Here is a 21,655-nt window from a genome sequence, read left to right as displayed (position 1 = left end):
CATTAAATTTAAATAATACTTTAAATGTATGTGTGTTGCAGATACATTTTTGACACTGCCACTACCACCTCATCATCATCAGAATGTAGCCATAATGACAAATTAAGTCCCTTCCAGGCCTTCAAGCATCTATTCAGCATCAGTTTACTTCAGGAGTGGTTTCTGTTCATTTTAGACACTACAAACAATGACAAGGATTATTGGTGATTATGCTGTTAAAATGTTTGAAAGACAAAGACCTGAACTTGCAGCATACTTTTATGCTAACAGTATTGTCTTCCACATAGCACAAAATTAATAATTGAAGGAAAAGATTGAAACATTTCACCCTAAAAATAGTCCTCTAGATGGATTTCAACTCCCCAATCCACCATTATGTGCTGCAAGTGAAGAAGGAGAGGAAAAATTAACGGAAGACTTAAAGTATCAACACTGGCATTAAGCCAAGATGGTTGGTAAAATATGAGAAATGACCAAATTGTGACTAGAAGCATGAATGCAGGATGAAATGCATTCCTCTTGAATGCTATTGATTCCAGGGCTGAAAAGAAAACTGTAGATTATTGTGTTTGTTTTGGTGAAGATGCTACACAAGCAAGCAGAGAAAAGTAGGACAAAGAGATCTCTTCCACTTGTTCAAACAAGAAAATAAAATGAAAAAGATGAGAACTGAGAAGTTCAAAGTTTGGTTGAAAATGGAGGATTAATGACCCAGTTTCTCAACAGTACCTGATAGAATTCTCAAGAAGAATTTGTTTCTACATATGCACATGTAGCCACGCAACCAACATTTTCAGGGAGCGCAAGCAGGGTTCTGATCAAAACAGTGTGTGTATGACACAAGGCAATAAATGTAATTTGAGGAGTATTCAGACGGCCTTTACAGGCTGAACACTGCTGGCACAGTTTCAGTTCCAAATGAAAAACATTTCAAATACTCCTGCTTCTATATTTTGTTAATTGACTTGGTTTTAGATTAACGGTGTCCCCTTAATAATTATTAATACACAATTACACACTGCTTGTACAAATCTAAAAATCATAACTTTAAAGAGTGCTGTTTTTCCCATGATGAGTCAAGTCTTTAAAACTGTCACTTTTAATAACTGACTCTTTCATTTGTTTGGGTAGGGGTGGGGGGAATGGATGGACACTTTAATGAGTGTCTCGATTAGGTCCACTACAAAAAATAACAGACATTTAAATCATTCTTTCAAAATGTTACTCACAAAACATTTGTTTTTTCCTAGTTCTCCACTGGCATCCGATTTTCTGTTCAGCATTTTGAAAATGCCGATTTCAGCATCAAGTTTGAACTGCAATTAAAAAGGTTAGATTTTTTTACCAAGTACACAATGATTTATACTCTAAATATCTATCCATATTTCAAAACTAGTGCTAAGAAGATTCATTGTAACTCTACAATGGATGTAATTATTCTATGGCATTTCCTTTTGCAGCTGTTTTTTAGAGGATTCTAAAACTGGTACAGACCACTCTGTTGCCTTTTAGCTAAATCAGCTACAGGAACATGTTGAGGGTTTTTCATTTGTCAAAATTCATTTCTTCTGGTTGTGGTCAGTGGTTCCTTGGGTGCCAGCTTTATGGAATTTAAACTTGATATTCCCCTTCAGAATTGCTTGAAACACATAATTAGGCACGGCAGGATTCAATTATATATATTATCCAATCAAAATGTGTGTATATATGTGTGTATATATATATATATATATAAAGTGTTGATTGGATCATATTGAAGTTTGTTTTTAAGCATTTCTTCCCATTTGTTTTTTATTTTTAAATTTTCACAGTTGTAGGAAATTATGGGGAGGTCAGACTGGAGGAGTGGTCAGACAATAATTATTTAATGACAATAGATTCTGAAATTCAAAAAGTTAAAGCTTTATAACTATTAAAACACAATTGCATATTTTGGCATGTGATCTTGACAAAGTAAATGTTTTTAAATCAAACTCTAATAAGTTCTCAAGCAGCATTTTTATTGCCAAACTAAATTTTCATTACTATTGATGGAAATATTTCTTTCATTGCTTGTGTTTGTGCTGAGTGATAAAATCTGATCCTTCCAAGCCTAAATATAATCCAAGTTTTAGAAACACATCCTGATGCAGAAAAAGAAATAAAAAAGACTGGCTTTTCCCTTATGCCCATCTTAGAAAATAGAAAGTCCACAATTGGAGGTGGTCTGATTTTTTAGCAATAAAATGCTGTAATTCAAAAAGGCCTTTTTCCAACAAAATTATTATTGAAAAACTTTACTTTTCTAAATTTTTCATTTTCCATGAAATTTGTTATTGATATTTTTATATTTTTTGTAATTGAAATTATAAAAATAATTGTTTAGTGAAAATTGGAAAATAAAAATCTTGATAACTAGAACTAGTTAGAAATGTTGACAGTTTTCCATCAAAGGCAAACCATTTTGCAGAAACATGTAAATCTTGATTAAATTTAAGGGGGAAAGTCAAAATTATTCGTTTCAGCTTTCTCACTTCATTTAGATAATGTCAAAACATTCTGATAAAGTAAAAACATCTAGCTTAGACTACCATTTTGATTTATTTAGGTTAGACTTACATTCATTTTTTAAATATTATATGTGTTGTTTTTAATATTTTAACATAATATAACATTCAAAACAAAATGATTCAGTGCTCCCAAATAAAACAAAAGTCATAATTTTTGATTTGCAGGAAATTTTGAGATTTCAGATTTTTGTTCCAATTTGGAATGAGAATTTTTCAGAACTTTGGAATGTCCCATGTAACAGAAATTCCAGTCTCTGACCAGCTCTCTCAATAACCATTTTGATAAGAGTTAGGAGAAAAGTTACAATTTTAAAAAATTGGCAAAAAAGAAAACAGGGTCTAACTTGAACCACATGAAATTTTTGGGGGAGCGGGGAAGAGAAGTCAAAGTTTTTCTACTAGCTGTAGCCACAATGATGTGGCTGAATTGCTAATAATAAATGTCCCTCTGCTGGGCAGTGCTTCAGGCCACAACATGCCATCCCATCCTTCCCTGCCCCCCAGGATGGAAATAGAGTTGATTTAGGAGCAGTGGCAGAAGCACATACAGTACAGTTTTTCAAAGGCTGGCAGATCTCCTACTGCAGTGTTTCCCAAACTTGGGACACCGCTTGTTCAGGGAAAGCTCCTGGCGGGCTGGGCCGGTTTGTTTACCTGCCGCGTCTGCAGGTTCGGCCGGTCGCAGCTCCCACTGGCCATGGTTCGCCGCTGCAGGCCAATGGGGGCTGCGGCAAGCGGCGCCCGGAGAAGCAGCGTGGGCCAAGGGACATACCGGCCGCCGCTTCCTGCAGCCCCCATTGGACTGCAGAGGCGAACCGCGGCCAGTGGGAGCCGCGATCAGCCGAACCTGCGGATGCTGCAGGTAAGCAAACCGGCCCGGCCCACCGGGGCTTTCCCTGAACAAGCGGCATCCAAAGTTTGGGAAACACTGTCCTACTGCATCTGTGCTCATCAAATCACCAGCCAGAGTTCTCCCTGAGGAGTCTCCTTGCTCTACCCTCGTTGATTTAATTGCCAGTCTCTGGCCTTTAATGAGTGTCTTGATCATGTTCACTACAATAAATAACACAGATATTGTTTAAATCATCATTTCAAAATGTTCCTCACAGCAGGAAGGACTCAGAGATAAACACCTAACAGGGAAAAGGCAGAAAGGCACATGCAGGGCTTGATTTTCTCCAGAGAACATAGAGAGGTGTCTCATGCTCCAGCCCTCCCTCAGTGATCCTGCCTGGGGACAGGGGCAATTTTAACTTGAGGGTGATGCTTCCTGGTTGCCCCACTGGTGGAGAATGCCCAGGAAATGTGCTAGATCAGTGCATCACCTGACAGCCTTGGTCATAGTCCTATTCATTCAACACCTCATAGAATTAGTTGCACCAGTTGGCTGTAAGCTGCCTAGCAGAGGAGACATCATGGGCATATGCCCCATGATAACGTTCGTCCCTTCCACCCATCAGACTTGGCTTCACTAGGGCACTGACCTTTGCATTATCCTGGCCGAGACCAGTGTAGAACCCAGAGGTGAATCACACTGACTACTCAGGGAAGGGGAACGAAGGAAAAAGAAAGGTGCATGCCATGTGCATACAGTGAAAGGTACCTGGGAATTTGTAGAACCATTTGATATGTGAGCCAAATGGAAATTTAGTTTCAGTATATATGTCAGTCAGGTGAGAGGTGATGACTATATTTAAATTTAAAAATACGATGCCTACCCATGGCTCATGGAACCCTAACATCAGTGAAAAACATGGGTTCTCATATGAGGTGGAAGGTTCTGACCATCCTCCCTCTTCATATGGCTAGATTAGATAGAGGTTCTGATGCTTAAAACCTGAAAACCTCTATTCCAAACAAATCCAAATTCTTAGGGAATCTAGACAATTTATATTCCATTAACGGGTGCGATGCATTCAGTTACAGGAGGAGAAACTGTTTAGAAATATTAGGTGGAAAAGTTCTGTTTCCAAACATTTAGATTAAAATGCTGCACAGCTCCCCCCACTCTGTCTAAAAAAAAATCATTATTTTGTCCTCTTGCTGTAGTGTAAGTGCACCTTGCTTTACTTAGAGACTACTTTGTGTGTTCCTTCCACAGCAGCAGTCAAGCTTATGCGCATTCTAAATTTTAAGTAGTATTTCTACTTCCTTAATGAAAGGATAAAACAATCATAAAAAAAACAAGGAAACAGGAAACCATAGTGAAGCAAAAGTAAATGACCTAACAGGAAAAGAAGAGTAAGCATAAAACTTGTTTGGCTTGGATACATGTTTCAGCATGAGTAGTTTTTCCATAGGAAACCAATCATTAATTTGCTCCAAAATAATATGCAAAAAATAAATATTTCTACATACCAAATGGGTAACGGTAGCTCACGGAAAACAACAAGGGAAGCTTTGCTTATGGGAAGAGGCCAGGGAACTAGTATTGTCTGTCAAATGTAGTTCCTTTTTTAATATGAATTCTGTTAGGCACAGATAGTTTCCTTAGATATCTGTACAGAGAGGTGTGCAGTGCATATCAGTATATAGACTTCTTTATTTAAAATACTAGCATAATGAGAAAATATCATGAACCTCAAAGAAAACATATCAGTGACCCAAATATTGGGCCATAAACTGATGCTGTGTAGTCGGAGCATGTGAACTGTATGGAAATTACTGCCCTTGTGGGAATTGGAGTGCATTTTATCATAACAAATTAATGTTATAATCACCTTTGTATTGACAAGGAAATTTAAAATTTTAACTTTAACTACAGTCCCCAAGCTGCTTTCCATGGCTGCAAGGAAATGACAGGACTAAATCAAAAACTAAACTGATATTTTGAAATGCACCAGTTTACAAACAAATTAAAGTTGCCTCTAATTTAGCAATTTGGACCCAGAAGCTCTGGATCAAAACAGAATTGCCCTATTACTTCTCAGTAGTTAGGCAATTAGAATTCTGGCCTGTTCAAAATGTTTCCATTTAACTGATGCTACCCAGATGTGATAACAGTAAACTATGACAGCAATAGAGGCTCAAACTCCGGTGGAAAGGGGCCCTCTAGGCTTGCTTGGAAATGCTCAAAACCTCACTAACATTAGTCTCACGATGAAAATGAGTTTAAAAATCTCTAAATATTTATATTGCATATGTATATGGTCTTGATCCCACAAATCCTTCCTCACATGGATAGTCCCCAATCTTATGATCAGTCATATTAAAGTGAAAAGGACTACATGCACTAGGGAGGGTTTGTAGGATGATAAGGCCTAAATATTTGTTTATAGAAAAGTGAGAGAATCGGGCCTTCAATCTGGGGCTTCATTTTTATTGCTGGGTGAGATCTGGGATAGAAAGACTGAGGAAAAATGTAGTTCATTTCAATGATAGTTTTTCCCTGAGGGATTTCATTTAATCTTATCATTCTTCATACTCACAAGTTTGGAGAGCCTTAAAAGCCAAACAGTAACAGAGGACAGATTGTTAGTTAGCCTTGCCGTGTTTTCATGCACAAAACTATTCTTGATTTTACTGGGATTTCCCTACACAGACAGATGCAAAATCAGACCAGACAGTTTACATATAACCCAGCCAAACAAATTCTCTAAGTAATTGTTCTTTTGTGTCATAACCAGATCACAAGATTTTCTAAAAGAAGCCTGATTTCATTGCATTACTAAAACATGGGATGAGATCAATTGTTACAGTAGAACACCTATTTTATTAACTAATTGGGGACTGAGGAGTTCATATGATCAAAAATTTCATAAAATTGAACATCTACTTACAATAGGTGTGGTGCATACGATAATTTATTAATCATTTGGTGACAGTGTACATAACAAATGGTAATAAAAGAATACAGCATGCCTGATTTTTCTTTGAAATAATTCCATCTTTTCTTTACCGCCAAATCTCTCCGTATGTTCAAACCTGCACGTCAGCTTGAATGTGGGCGAAAGGATTGAAGTCACGTTCGGCTGCAGGAAGATGACTTGGGCGGCAGAAAAATGATTCATATAAGTGTTCATTCATAAGACAGTTCATAAAATTGAGGTCCTGCTGTATATAGTAGGAAATGAAATAAGAATTGCCTACAATGCTCAACAGAAACAAATTAATTTTTTGTTGAGTCATAGCAGGTTCTTTGAAATACACCCCATAGAGAGAGAGAGAGAGAGAGAGAGAGAGTACATATACTATACATTAATATATTTATATCCATGTGTTTGCATGCTTGCATATAATGATTATTAATTTTTCTAGGTTCTAAAGTCAGTGATATAACATTTCCAATACTAGCCTGTTCTCATTAGTTAATGGTGGACACTGGCATTAAATTGAATTCTGAAGTGTCAGAGTTAGTATTAAATGATTGTTTTTCTAATTTTGTACTTGAAACCTAACTAACCTGTGTGCAAATCTATTCTAGTTCTAATAAGGTTAATCGCACCAGCAATGTGGTTAACCTGCAAATCAACATCAGTGCTGTGGCTCAAGTACAGATCATAGGGTAAGCACTTCAGTATTTCAATTCATACTTGCAACCAATGTACATTTTTTCAATGAATCTTTATATGACTGTATATTATTTATAGCCCAATCCTGCAAGGTCTTTTAAGTGCAGAACTCTCCCTGATTTCAGGGGAATACCACACACACAAGCATTGCAGGATGGGGGCTTTAGGTCCTGTCATGTGGAGGAAATGGGCTCTGTGCCCACACCGAGCCCTATTGTCTTCATATATTCAATTGTGTACGCACATAAAAACTGCAGGTTCAGTTCTGGAGTCTGGAATTATCATAATAAATGACAACAAGAAATTTGGAAGGGTTATTAAACCTTTTGTTTCAGGATATAAATAAACTATCAGGATGAAACTTATGTGTGTGTGTGGGTGGGGGAGGAGATTAACACACTTCTGCCTACTGCAGGGTTCTTACATTTTCCTCTGAACCAGCTGTGGGATAGTGGGCTAGATGGGGCCTTTGGTGTGATTCAGACTGGTAATTACTACATTTTTATATCCTCAAATATTTGGAAACTGAAAAAGGCAAGAAGCAAGAAGCCCTGTTCAAAACAGTTAATCTAGAGAGCTTTCCACTTTGGTCCTGAACAGTGTTAATGATTTAGCATGGACAAGGTTAATTATTGCTTGGACAGTTGTATGCTGTTGCTGATATCTAAACTAGACCCAATACATAAAATGCAAGTACTCTATTACTGTTTATATGTCTAGCACCCTAAAGCATCCCAGGTACCTCCCAGATCATAGAGAAGACATGGTCCCTGCTCCAAAGAACAACAATTTAAGATGATCTATCTCAGAGTTTTCTGTAGCCCTTTACACTAGTATCTCTCTGACCAATATATGCTGGTCTTAAAATTATATAAATCACATTATCAATATGTATTATTGATACCACATATATTAATATGCATTAAGCACACAATATCAATATAACATATAATTTCTAATACTTATATTGCCTGAATTGGCCTTTGTCTTGTATAATTCTGAGAGAGACAAGGCAAGTGAGTAATATCTTTTATTGGACCAACTTGTGTTGGTGGAAGGCACTGCAAACTATGGTTTTATAATCCTGTTCACTGATGCTAAGTATCCCATAAGACTTTGCTAAACTGAAGTAATCTTTGGCATTAGAAAATAACAAACTTGTCTAAGGCAAAATTTGTTAACCTTTTACCCTGGAACAAGCTAGGGAGGTACCTTCACACACATGCTAGTATCCAAAACAAAGATAAGGAAAGGTACAGAACAACAATTTATGGAACAGAGATGAACTGATGGGTTGGATTTTAGTAACATGTAAAAAGTCTTATAACTTATAAAATCATCCCATAAATACTCCTAGCTGAAATGTGTATCTTTGGGAGCAAACATTCTGTGTAAGGTGAATTTAACAACACTGCATGAGACTGCTTCCCAGAAACTGGTATCATATTGAACTTTTCTTTCTGCACTACTATTGAATTTTAGCAATAAACCTGACTGACATTGGTTATTTGGTCTCCTGAATGTATTTCATACCTAACCAAAGTGTGGTTAGGCAATTGACTATGTAATTTATCAACAATCTAAGTGCTTCCCAGCTAACAGCACAAAGAAGACTAAAAGAAAGGGGGTTATTCAAAGTAACATGAGGGGCAATCCAAAGAACATGTGGTCTTCTGTTAAGGGTTATTTTTTTGTAAAGCAGTGTTTGTTTTAAGAATGTTCAAGATTAAAGTGAGTTTGCATCATTTTCGGGGATAGTCAGATAGTCATTTTCTGGGATAGATAAAGAGGAAGGGAGTTAGAGAGAAAGAGGTGATATTTTTGGCAAGGTGGTGTTATGGGAGAGGATTTATAGAGACTGAAACAAAGGATGATTGGGAAGACTACATAGAGGGAAGAGAAAGTGGAGATTGAGGATGCAGTAAGGAGAAGAAAGCAAGGTGCACTCTGTGTGTATGTGGGGGGGGGGTTGTCAAGAGTAGGTGATGATGTCAACGAACAGTAAGAGGTTAGAGAGAATGAGTGAACCAATTCAGGTGAAATGTTCAGTAATCATAGCCCTAAAATCACGGGGCTGCAGATTCTGCAGACATTCTTCCCACCCCTGCTGCAGCTGGTGATGGTGAGTGCTTGTGCTCATAGAGGCATCTGTGCCTCCAGAAATATGCTGGACCTGGTGGAGAAGGGCCATGTGGGTACAGCATGGCCTTTGGGGCCTGATGCTCTGGAGGCGCTGGTGCTGGTTCAGTGGCAGCCAAGGAAGCAAGTGGGACTGAGCATGTGCTGAAGTGCTTAGCCGAACCAGGGATAAAATAAAGATATAAACTGGCAACAGAGCTGGTTGAAAATGTTGCTATTTTGAGGGCAGGGATCTTCCCTATTAAAGTGCCTCCTGTTTTTCAGTGATGACTCTAACATGCTGGGTGCATCCACAGATTACTCTTCTGTGGGCTCTTACTTGTCTCTACTGTAATGCTTTTTCTACACTGCAATATGCATGTCTTTTGATGAAAATCTATGTAAACAGATAAACAGCTGGGCCTGGGCATTTGGAAAACCAACATCAAATATTAGAGAATGTACCCCAAAATAGGCCTTAGGGACAGGTGACCTGGGTTGCTGCCCAGGGTGCTGAAAAGTAGGGTGTGTAACAGACATGAGAATTGTTTCATATAAGGACTTGTAGTCAGCACACTCTCTACTTTGTGGGCTTGTCCCTTTGCTTTTGGTATTTGCCATAATATGGTAGATGTGTGAAGAAACATCACAAGGTCTTTGCCAGAGAGATTTTGCTAATTAAGGAACTGAACCTCAGAGAAGCTAACCACCCCAGCTCTCAGGGACCTGGGGGAGTGGGGAGAGAAATAATTGAATATTTTATTAAGGAAGTTTGACAAAATGCATCATATTATTTACTAAATATATATGTGAGTCATTCTGCCACATCTGAGGTAGGGAAAATATCTTCGTCAAAGAATTTATTTAAACAAATGAAGAATTTTTGAACCATCCCTTGTCATGCTTCCTGTTGGAGTTTAGTAATGCTGTTTGTCATTTTTTTTCTTTAAGATATCCATGTTTCAGTGACTATTCATGTGATTTCCACTTGCTTGTAGCCAAGCCTCTGGCAGAGAACACCATAGGAAGGGAGTCAGTTAGTATGGGAAGACTTGCTGCAGGCAGAAGTTTCTTAACAAGGATTAGATTACTGCACATCCACAGTGGTCTGTAAATGTTTCTCAGGGTATGTCTGCACTTTGAGCCAGTGGCGTGAAGTCCAGCATGAGGAGATTCCCATGCTAGCTCTGCTCAAGCTCATGTGCCAAAAATAGAGTGTAGCTGCAGCAACAGAAGGGGCTAGCTCCCCGAAAATATACCTAGTGTTGTGGAAAGTGCAACTCCACCTCGAAGTGTAGACTTACCCTCATTGGTTAAAGTTACATATGTGGAAACCACACCCACACGCAGCCTTGGCTACAGAGATCTGTAAAATTTGAAGGGCATTATTTGGAAGACAACTGCCTGGATTTATCATGCAGTGTTATGCTGAAAGTTTCCATTCTAGTGGTTTTAGTTTTTGAAACATGGTCTAGTGAACATACTAATTACTATATTTAATAAGAATAACTTGTGGTTTTGAGACTCATTAGATAGCTAAACAACTGGCAGCTATTTGTGTGTATACGTTTTTACGTATCTTCCATTGAAATCAGGGGCAAATGTAAAATCTGATACACAAGAGACATCATGTGTGTTTGAGGTATCCTTTCAGTGCTGTGGGTTCTGCAGTCATTGCAAAGATTACCCGCTGAGCTATGAATGTTATTTCACCAGGGATAGATATGATATCCTTTAACTGGTTTTGGAATAGAATGTGTAAAGGAACAGAACAAAAAGGAATTTAATGATACAAAATGTAAGAGGTGTTTGTAGCATTTCATGGCATGTGGAATACTTGGTGGTGAAGTGATAGGCATTTCATACAATGGTACTTCTGTTGTAGCATGTCATTAGTAACTTGTGGCAAACCACAACCTAGGTGGCATATCACCAAAAATAAAAGCCAGCACATTACATGCCTTTCCTTTCACTTGAAAGCATATCACATTCTCATCAATCAGTTATTTATGGTCCTATGAGACCTTGCCTATTCATAGTTCATTTATTCATTTGAATAAATGCAATGGTTAAATAATCCTGTGAAATTCCATTAGTTTACAAAACAAGAAACAACCAAACTTACTTTGAACTACAGCTCTGAATAGCAACCAGTGTATATCTTAACAGCTGGATTTTTTTTTTCTTTTTGGAGGAGGAGTACCACCCCAACTAACAAAAAATGGTTTATAAACTCCTGGCAGAAACTCATTATGCAAAATTGCACTTTTCTCCCCCAAGACAAGTACTCAGATTATCATTTTTATTCAGACTTCTCTTTGTATGTATAAAATGGTACCTTTACTAACAGGCTAGGGCTGTGAAAAGGCAAATTGGTTCTTTTTGAGAAAGAAAAATGCATTTTGAAAGTATAAGGAAAATTGAAATATTACTATACCTGGTTTGATTTGAAATGTACCCTTCCTTTACTGGTTTATTATGCAGGCAATAAGTGTATGTGTAGCACAGCTTGCCTGGTATAGCTTCAGACCCTGCTGCTGTCCCAGTTTGCCTTTGCTAATAGTCTCTCTTCCGGGTTTAAAGCCCTTTATCAGCCCAGAGCTAGAGCTGTTCATCCAGGTCTCTGTGCAGGTCTCCCTCCCAGGCCTTCTGCCTGGAAGCTCTGGAGAGTTCTCACCTGCCCTCTTCCCAGCAGCTCCCTCCCCAAACCTTCTTAGCTGGCTTCTGCTCCCTGAAGCCTGGCTCTCTGCCTGGGAACTAAGGAGAGACTCTCTGAATTCAGCCTTGTTGAACTCCAGGTTGCTTTTACATTCCCCAGAAGGCGTGGTCCAGTTCCAAACTACTCCCTGTCATGTGGACCCTGGTGTCATTCATTTCACCTGAGCAGGTGGGCTAAGCCTGCCACAAGTGAGGCTGAACCGAACCCCTTTCAGGGCCAGCTTACCCGGTGATGGTTGGTACACAATTGTGTGTGACTTCTATAGCTTTAATAAAAAGTAAAATACGTGATTTCTTTCATTGTCATAAGAAAGTGTTACAGAAATAAAGTGACAGCAGTATAGAGTAAATTTGGTGACTTTCATTTAAATATTCAGTCTCATACCAATTTTTCTTTTAAAATTCAGTATTTTGTAGTAGACAGGACTGTGTAAATCAACATTTTAAATTAAATATGGTGATATGAAAAGCATTTTTCCATAAAATATGAAATATTACCTAAGAGAAACATCCAAAGAATGGTGAAATAAGAGTGACCAAATTGTCCTGATGATTGAGGTCATAGGTCAAATCCAAATTCTTATTGTACATTTTGGGCAAATTGCCTTTCAAAAGACTTTACCTATTTTATTTTATTAGTGTTTCTGTGGGTCTGATTCCCCCATCTCCTACTCCTAACAGTTTAGTAGGAGTCCTTAGACAATACGTTATTCAAACATTCAGATTTCTAAATTAAATACAAAATAAAATTAATCAAAATGTAGAGATAAATACCCTTCAAATTAACCTGATTTACTTCATTTATTATAAAAATAGCAGCTATCCCAAGCATCCATGGTAAAATCTATTAAAATAAACTTTACACGCCCCTGTATTCTTTTATTTTAAAATAATTGTAACTGAATGTCCAAATTTATATTTTTTAAATTGTTTCTATTGATGAGAAGAAAACTGCATGAGGAATTGAATAGGAAACACAGGTTTTTAAAGCCTTCTCTTTTTTATTTATAGCACAGCCAGTGTTTTGCAATATTTTAGTGGTTCCTTAAAGTGACGTGTCAGGGCTTTGTTTCCTAATCTCCAAAGAAGCATTAAAACAGAGACTACTACTGGAAGGAAAGCAATTTGTGAAATTTAACAGATTAGAGCCAAGCACCTAATCTAAAATTCTCTTACTTTTTAAAAATATATATTAATTTTATGTGTCTTATTTGGCTTTAGTTTATGAATGTGGCTTCTGGTATCCTTGCTTTTGTGAGTTGATGGCCTTTTTACAGCCCAAGGGAATATCCAGAATTACCAATATAGTACAGGCTTGCCTTAACATTGTGAAGTCACAGTGTTAGCTGTTCTTTCCCTGTGTTTCCAAACTACTCCAGATGCTCTCCACTTCTTCTTATCCAATATTCCTTTATTTTCTGCTATATTCTGCAGCAAAATTTCTGTCAGATATTTCAGTGATTGTGCATGACATTAGAACTGGAAACAGAAACCTTTTTTTCTTCCAAAGACATTTTAAAATGTCAGCAATTGCAACAAAAATATTGGTTCTTCTAGGAACAACCTGCTCCTATGGTTCTGCATTCTGTGTTGAGATTCAAGAGAAAGCTATTTTTAAGATCAGTGGTTAGAAGGCCATGATTGTTATGTTATATGTTTAATCAAACATTAACCTAGAATGAATAATTCATTTGTGATTTAAATTTTTTACAACATGCTGTTGGCCCAAACATGAATTTCCAGCTCTGAGAGAGAACACATTTAAACATGACACCCCTCCTTAAAGCTGCATAATCTTAAAATTAGTACCAAGTGGGTTTTACAGCAAAACTGCAATCAATGTTAACTGCTGCAATGAAGGGGTAATATTTAATTTGATTATTTATTATTTTAACACAAACCTACTTCTGTTGCAGACAGTATTGTCGGATGTCCGTTGCAGGATGTACTGGTCAGAACTCACGTAATGGGCGAGAAGAGAATCTTGGGCTGTGACAGTTTAAAATCTCATAGGCTAAACTGGGTTAAAGTTAGTGACTGGATGGGAGGCCTCCAAGGAACTTGCAGGTGCTGCAGGAAATAGTATTTGTGATTTAGATAGGAATTTTAAAAGAATTAACACTACGCAGCCTTTTCTGAGATGGTAAGGAGGAGAATTAAATAGGAGGCTAGAAGAAAGTTGTGAAGTTTTAATTTACTTTGGGATGGAGATGCAAAGAAGGTAGAAAAGCATCTGATCCAGGTGCTTAGTTTCATTATGTACTATGTCCTTTTCTCTTAACCCTTGTTTACTGATCGTATGATGCTCTAACATTTTGGATAATTGCGATGAATGTTACTGTTTTTGAACCAAAAAAAGGAAGATGATCCAGTGTTTAGGACACTAGCCAGGGCTGAGGCACACTGGGTACAATTCTTTGCTGCACAACAGACTTTCTGTGACCCTAGGCAAGTTGCACATCTTAAAATGGGAATAATAGTACTTCCTTACCTCACAAGGGTGTTGCAAGGATAAATACATTGAAGATTGTGAGGCACTCTGATACTACAAGAAGGGAGGCCAAATAAGTACCTAAGATAGATAAAATTGGCTTTAAAAAGGAAGTAGAATGTAAGGTTCTAGACTCTGGAAACTCTGGATGAGGATGAGAAGAAAAACCTGAAGTTTTTGTGTAGAGCACTAACCTGAGTTTATAGCATTGAGTGATGCCTTCAGAGAGCAGAGTGAGGTATAAATACCTAGACAGATTTCCTCCAAGTCAACAGAGAATCAGTCCTCTAATGGTTGGGGGCAACATGTGGCTGGAGGGTGCCATCCTTCAGATGAGATGTAAGGCTGAGATACTGACCATTAGTGCTCATTAAAGAGTCTATTGCACTTTTTGGAAGTGTTGTCCAATTCACCTAGCATAATTCTAGTGACCATTCGGCCTATCTAAAATTTATTTGTAGTTTCAACTGGATAAAGTAGTCTTACCTTTGTTAAAGGTAGTATATCTGCATAGCAGATGAATCTGCAAGTGAAATATTAAACCTTTTTATATATTGCAGTGTGTCTCATCCTCCACAAATTGTTTTGCCACTTCACAACTGGGAGCCTAAAGATGAGCCCACCAAAGAAGAGGATGTCGGCCCTTTAGTAGAACACATATATGAGGTATAATTTGAAAGCATTTAGCTTCTTATAGGTCTGATTCTGCTCCATTGAGTTCATTTGGAGTTTGGTCATTGTCATCATCTGGAGCTGGATACAAGTCTTAATGCAAATATTGTTATTCTAGACGTTCGTCCAAATTCAGTCCTGGAGTAACCAGGCACAACTTCTGTGGTTTAGTGAGAGAGGCACCAGTTTATGCCAGGGCAGGATTTAGTCCCTGGTCATTAAGGAATCCTAAACACTTTTGATGTTTACTAAATACTAACCAGGAAGCTGTGGACCAGATCCAAAGCACATTAAAGTGAACGCTGAGTTTTTCCATTGATTTCAATGGGTTTTTGAGCAGGCCGTATGAGAACTATGAAAATGATAAAATATGTTGCCTTTAAAATATAAGTAACTCCAAAAATCACAGCAACTTAAATGCAACAACATGTTCTCTGCTCTCCAAGTGAAAGATGTGTAGCTTCCAAAAGAACAACAAAAAACTTCACAAGTATACACAAGGAGGCTTTGTGTATTAATATTTTGAAGCGTACATCTTTCCATCATGTGTTTTTTCTTCTGGAGATATGCTGATTTAAAAGAAAAGGGGTTCATGTTCAAAACAAGTACTTTTAATGAACTAGGCTGAATACAGACCGTGTTTTGAATTTGATAGGTGACCTTCTGCAAGGGGGTGAAACAAAGTGCTTTGCTTACGGTTACAATTCACAGACCAGTAGTCAGGAAAGGATAGGCAATTTGAAACAAAGAAGGAACCACTAAACTTAAACAAAATTATATGGTTAAAATTTGCAAGCCAAATACTGAAGTTAAATTAATCAGAGATACCAACCTATGAACAAAATAAAGTGTTATGTTATAATTTTACAGCTTAACGTGTTTCTACAACTTGTAATAAGGATCTTCATGTTACCCCACTTGGGCTCTGATGCAGCAGTGCACTGAAACATGTACGTAACTTTCAGCACATTTGTAGTCCCATTTAATAAGGAATCCCCTATGGTTTAGTCACAAATAAAAAACTTCACTGAAAAAGAAGTAAGGTTGAAAATGTGTGTCACTGGGTTCCAGTTAAAGCCCAGAAACCAACAGTGCACCTTCTTCACAAAAAAAACTTTTAAAATGTCTCAGAATGAACAGCAAAGCATCCAGCCTATTCCACTCTTACACCAGACCCAATTTACGCCAGCTACCCAAACTTAAAATTGCCCTCACACATTTGTGAAAGTATGTGCTCAAGTGAAAAAAAAAAATTAGAAGGTTCTCGGCGCATCATTTCTTTTCTGATTTCTTTTTTTGCCAAACTTCCCAGAAAAACTCTTTTCTGGGATGTGCTGTGACCTCTTAGATTTCAGGAAGATTTTGGGGAAAGCTGGCTTGAAGAGGTTTGAAAACTGGGGTTTTAATAATGAGGAAGTAGATTGAGCCTTCACTATGAAACAGCTACTGCTGCTCCCTCAAAGGGGGTTAGGTTCTGACACTGATGCAACAGCTATATATTTCCAGTAACTCCGTTGTTGTAAATGAGGACAGAATTTAGCACTTTATTTTCTCATCCCCACTTCGTAGGCAATTGCAGACCTTAGCTTCAGAGGTAAAAATACAGGTGAGAAAGCCACTAAGCACTGAATATTGACCAGGACCTAGGAAACCTGTGTGTTATTCCCACCTCTGCTAATGTCCTTCTGGCTGACCCTGAGCAAGTCACTTCACCTCTCTGTGCTTCAGGTTCCCCACCTATAAAATGAGAATAATGATGTTTACCTCTTTTGTAAGGCTCATTGAGATCTCTGGCTGAAAAGTGTTGTAAGGTCTAAATAGATGATGTTGTTGTTCCTGGCCTTGGAAAGTTGTACATTGATGGGTTTTGTTATTTATTTGACAGCTGTATAATATTGGACCGAGTGCCATCAATGAAACATTACTCCATGTTGGATGGCCTGCATCCAGTCGAGAGGAGTCTCTTCTTTACGTTCTTCATATTCAGACACGTGGACCATTGCAATGTCAAACAAGCTCTGCTATCAATGTATTGCAAATAAAGGTAGGATATTTGCTACTGTTTTTTAGCCTTGTCTACATTTTGTTTGCTTTTTTGAACTGCCACGCCACACTGAGCTGAAGGTTTCATTCAGCTGTTCACAATGGCACCCAGATAATTTTCCTAACTTGGAAAATGTCGCTATTTAGAATGTGCAGAACCTGACAAGCTTTGTACTGTGATGTGTGTTAAATCTCTATCCTATTTTTTATCAAGGGACTCTGGTTTCAGTTGCAAGGTTGCAGCCCCAAGAATTAGACACAAGATGATTTTACAAACGGGAACTTTGCTCTCTCTGTTTTTAAGGGGCAATTTTATTACAGCTGTAAATAGACAATGCAGGATTTTGCAGCTCTCGTGAGACCCTGTAAATTCTTGTGCCATTAGTTTGCAAATGCCAGCTCCCAAGAGCTCAGTATTTGGGAGATACTTGCAGATGCTCACATATATCAAGGTGCCTCAGTTTGGCTTATCTCTACATACAGCTGGTTAATACAACATAAAACTGGTTTGTTTATCTAATGCACATTGCACTTTCTGACAAAACTCTGGGTGAATCTCATAACATGCAAGTAGTCTGACTTGTGTGGTTCAAGTTCATAGTTTCACAAGTTTATGGAAATGTTAACAATGGAAAAATATTAGCTCCCTATCACTTTTTAGTTTTTGGACTGAAGACTCTATCATCATCATACAATTTTTCTTTGGTTTGAGAAGACTTTGGCATTTTTGCTGCATCCTAATCTAATGCTAAAAAGTGTATGCATGATTAACTCAGCATAACTGCATCAAATTAAATGATCAGCTACTAGTCAAGATTACTAGTTGCACACTTTCCTTCTCTAAATTAATTCGGATTATTATTGATTGCAGACATAGAAATAAGACTACTTTGTAGAGACTAGAGTCTGACTCTGATTATACTTATATTGGCTTCATTGGAATTTATATTACAATAGAAACTCAAATTGACTAGTCATGCAGAAATGTACAGTAGCAAGATCTAGTGCCTGTCCCCAAAGAGTTTACAATCTAAAAAGAGAAAAAGCAGATAAAGGGTAAATCAGAAAGTCAGAAAACAGTCAGGCAAAATGCTCAGAGAATTGTGCCTGGCACACACGTTCTTACTGCCAGCTTTTTAAAAAATATACATGAACTATCCTACCGGCAATTTCCACCTAGCCTTTTTGTTCTGCTAAATAACAAATGAGTAGGATTTCATTCCATCTGTACATGAAACGTGCTACCATAGAGTTTTCTTGTAATTCTGGTAAACTTACCTGGCTATCCAGGTACATTGTCAGCTATGGGGTGCACTCATAGTTCAAGACATTTTTGTCACATTGATAAGATTATATCATGGACACTTTTAGTTTCCTGCAGTTGTTGAACAGCAAGTTCATATTTGTTTGTAATCAAAAACTACACTCTGATTTTGGGACTATGGTGCCCCGGATGCTGGTCAGCAGTTGACTGAGAATTCTTGTCTATATTCTTCCTGATGTTGATGGTCAAAAGACAAGTGTGTGCCTCAGTCATGTTATCTGAAAAATAGGGATAATACCCACTGAGGAGTGCTGTGAGGCTTAACAAATTTCTCTTTATGCTTAGTAAAGTGTTTTGATATCCTCCAATGGAAGGTGCTATAGAAGGGCTATGTTTTAACATCACGTAAATAAGATCACTGATATTGTACAAGATGATCAAATGTTTCTTCCCTAGAAATGAAAATTCTCCCATCTTTTATTCTTCCCCTTCTACTTGCAAATGCTGGAATCATTTGGCAGAACAAAGACTCAAAGTTGCACATCACTACTGCATAAAATTTGAAAAAACCAACTGAGTTCCCGAAATAAAAATCTACAGAATAAGTATTCTGTATTGTACTATACTTGTTATAACATTTATTTCCTTAGTAAGGTTGCTCAAAATCTTCGAGTAATTTGAAGAAGCTTTCTGTCCATTTCTTAGACTTAATATTTAGTTTTTGTGTATGAAATAGTTTATGGACATGCTTTTCTTAGAAATCTTGTTTAATACACATCATATCAGGTATGACTTTACTGCAGTTAGCAATTATTGGGACAGTATAAATAAATAACCTGCAATACATCTCATAATACTTGCCAATTTCATTCAGAATTATTGGTGTATTATAAGTACAGGGAGCAACTCTGAGATAAAACCTGAGGTCCTCACTGAAAGGTGCCTTTAAGGTGCCAGGCACCAACATCCCAGAGCTGCCTGATGGACAGGCAAAGAGTGACAACTGGGCAGCTACCGCCACCCCCTTTTAAAGGGCTCTAGAACATTTTCCCTCTATGGCTGGTGGAGATGGAGGGAATCTATTACTCCACCTCCTTCCCAGGCTCCTTTGGCGTGGCCAACATTGCTAGTCCCATGAAGTTCTTGTGCTCAGGTGAGCAAAAGAACTGGGGGTTTAGATTGTAAGCATTTTGGGGCAGGCATCATCCTTTCTATTCAGTCTTTGTACAGCACCTAGCACAATGGGGTCTTAGGGCAGGGATTCCTAGACACTAGTGAAATACTAATACTAACCAGCCCCGGTACTGGGGCACAAATGGCCCCTGAGGAAGGCTTCTTGCACACACAGACACATCTTGCACTCATACCCAGCAGTCAACCATAATAATCTGGCATTAAGTCTTCACCCATACTCCCACAGAAGACAGCTCAAATTTCCCTGAGTTAAAAACCTTAGAATTTGGTCCATTTGCTTTTAAATACACTATTTTCTTATCAGACCCTAGTGATTGTTTTCACTACTATTAACTACACCACAGTTGCTTGGCATTTTTTAACAAATTGCCTGCTTTGTTATTTATATTTCAACTCTAATGGTTTGTTTTTAGCTGGCATGCATGGAGATTTTTTTTACATTGTATATTCATGTACTTTAAATTGTATAGTATGTGAATTCACACATTACCTAAAATGATAAACTCTATCTCCATGTAGTCACATTAGGAGTCTGTTTTTATACCTGCTTTTAAGTGCTCATGGTTTTTAATATTTCAACAAATATCTATTGTTTCTGACTGTGCTATAAAATTTAATTGCTGAGTGCAGTGCTGAATGGAATGTAACACACTAATGGGAGATACTAGGTATGAATGCCTGATGAAAGGATTCATACAGTATATTATTATTTTATAACTTTGTGGAAGCTTTTGCTTTGTCAGCAGTATGACGCACTTATCAGTATAACCTTTCACTTGTCTCGTTAGTCATTTTTACAATGAAATGTTTCTCAAATTATTTCAATGACACTGGCACAAAAAAAAAAGGACCAACTGGTTTTCTGTTCTGCATTATTGTTAATTAATGTGATGCATCCAAATTATTTTCCTTCCTATGGATCTGATTCTCTATTCATAGCAGCTATGCAGATCTTGGAGTTTGGGATAAACCTATGGATGTAAAGGCCTAGTAGCAACCATTTCACAAAAGCATTGATCTGTCATTCTCAAGAAGTGTGTATTTTAAGATCCACATTTGTTATGGCAGATCCCCCAATAGGAGCTGGGTTTGGTTTAAAGTCAGAAGATTTAGCAGAACACTCCAGTTCTACATATTATGCCATGAGAAACAAGATAGCTAATTTATTAAACATTACTGATTCCAGACACTTCTTGGAGTAAACACTTCTTGTGTGTAGCCAGTAGAGAGTAAGTTGTTAAAGATCTTGTGGGAAAAACAGAGGTCCACATGCAAAACCTATTATAGATCTGTATAAACCGGGATTTCAGAGTCCAATCTATGCCCTACACAAGGGCAGCTACATTGATAGCAGGCCACTGGGGGCTGAAATCCTCAGTGTAGACAAGGACTACTTTTTCACTGGTACATTTCAGCTTCAGTCTGGCTAGTGCTGCTGTGTATTCCAGAAGCAGCTTAAACAGGCTACTCTTGAAAGTGATGAGTAAAGTTGTACTAACAACAAATTTTTAGGCTTGCTAAGAATTCCAAAAAATCAAAAGATTTGTTCAACCCAAACATTTCAGATTTGGTTTGAACTAAATATTTTGGTTCAATTTAGAGCATTTTAAACTGTTTTTATTTGAAGGAAGTTATTTCGAACAGAAAAACCAAACCGTTTGTTTTGAAAATGTTGAAACGAAGTGTTTCTTTTTCTGAATATTTTCTTCTTGGCTGATTGGCTTTTTGTCAACATGAACTATTCAGTGAAACCAAAATGAATTTGCAAAATGTTTTGGTGTTGCTGAATCTGCACTTTTCACCCCTTTCCTCCCCCGTCCCCATCCCCAAAAGTTTCAGACAAAATTTTTTACCCAGTTCTAGAGATCAGGATAAGGGAGAAATGCTACATTTTCCTCTGAAGTTCAACAGCTCAAAAACCACTGGTGAGAGCAGGCAGCTGACATACAAAGAGAAATACTATATCTTTCTTCCCACACAGCCGCTGTGTTCAAGAAGACTTCTCAATTATAAATTTGATTTAAGAAGCTGCACTGGGAGCGTTATAGTCAGGATTGAGAGGAGTTCATAGGCAAAAGCATGCTTCAGACTGTAG

At 37.7% G+C, this 21,655-nt stretch overlaps 1 protein-coding gene across 1 annotated transcript in view; it reads left to right on the top strand.

Moving 5' to 3' along the window:
- The window catches only part of ITGA8 (integrin subunit alpha 8), a 175,106-nt gene that overhangs the window by 106,944 nt on the left and 46,507 nt on the right, over positions 1-21,655 (top strand). The window contains exons 22-25 of the mRNA XM_037890767.2: positions 1,251-1,330; positions 6,973-7,053; positions 14,948-15,053; positions 16,945-17,103. Coding sequence (XP_037746695.2) covers positions 1,251-1,330; positions 6,973-7,053; positions 14,948-15,053; positions 16,945-17,103 — 426 coding nt within the window. The remainder of the gene's footprint in view (positions 1-1,250; positions 1,331-6,972; positions 7,054-14,947; positions 15,054-16,944; positions 17,104-21,655) is intronic.

This window comes from Chelonia mydas, chromosome 2, assembly GCF_015237465.2.
Source record: "Chelonia mydas isolate rCheMyd1 chromosome 2, rCheMyd1.pri.v2, whole genome shotgun sequence".
Lineage (NCBI taxonomy): Eukaryota > Metazoa > Chordata > Testudines > Cheloniidae > Chelonia > Chelonia mydas.
The sequence above is the reverse complement of the archived record's forward strand: the minus strand, read 5'-3'. Positions and strand labels throughout refer to the sequence as shown.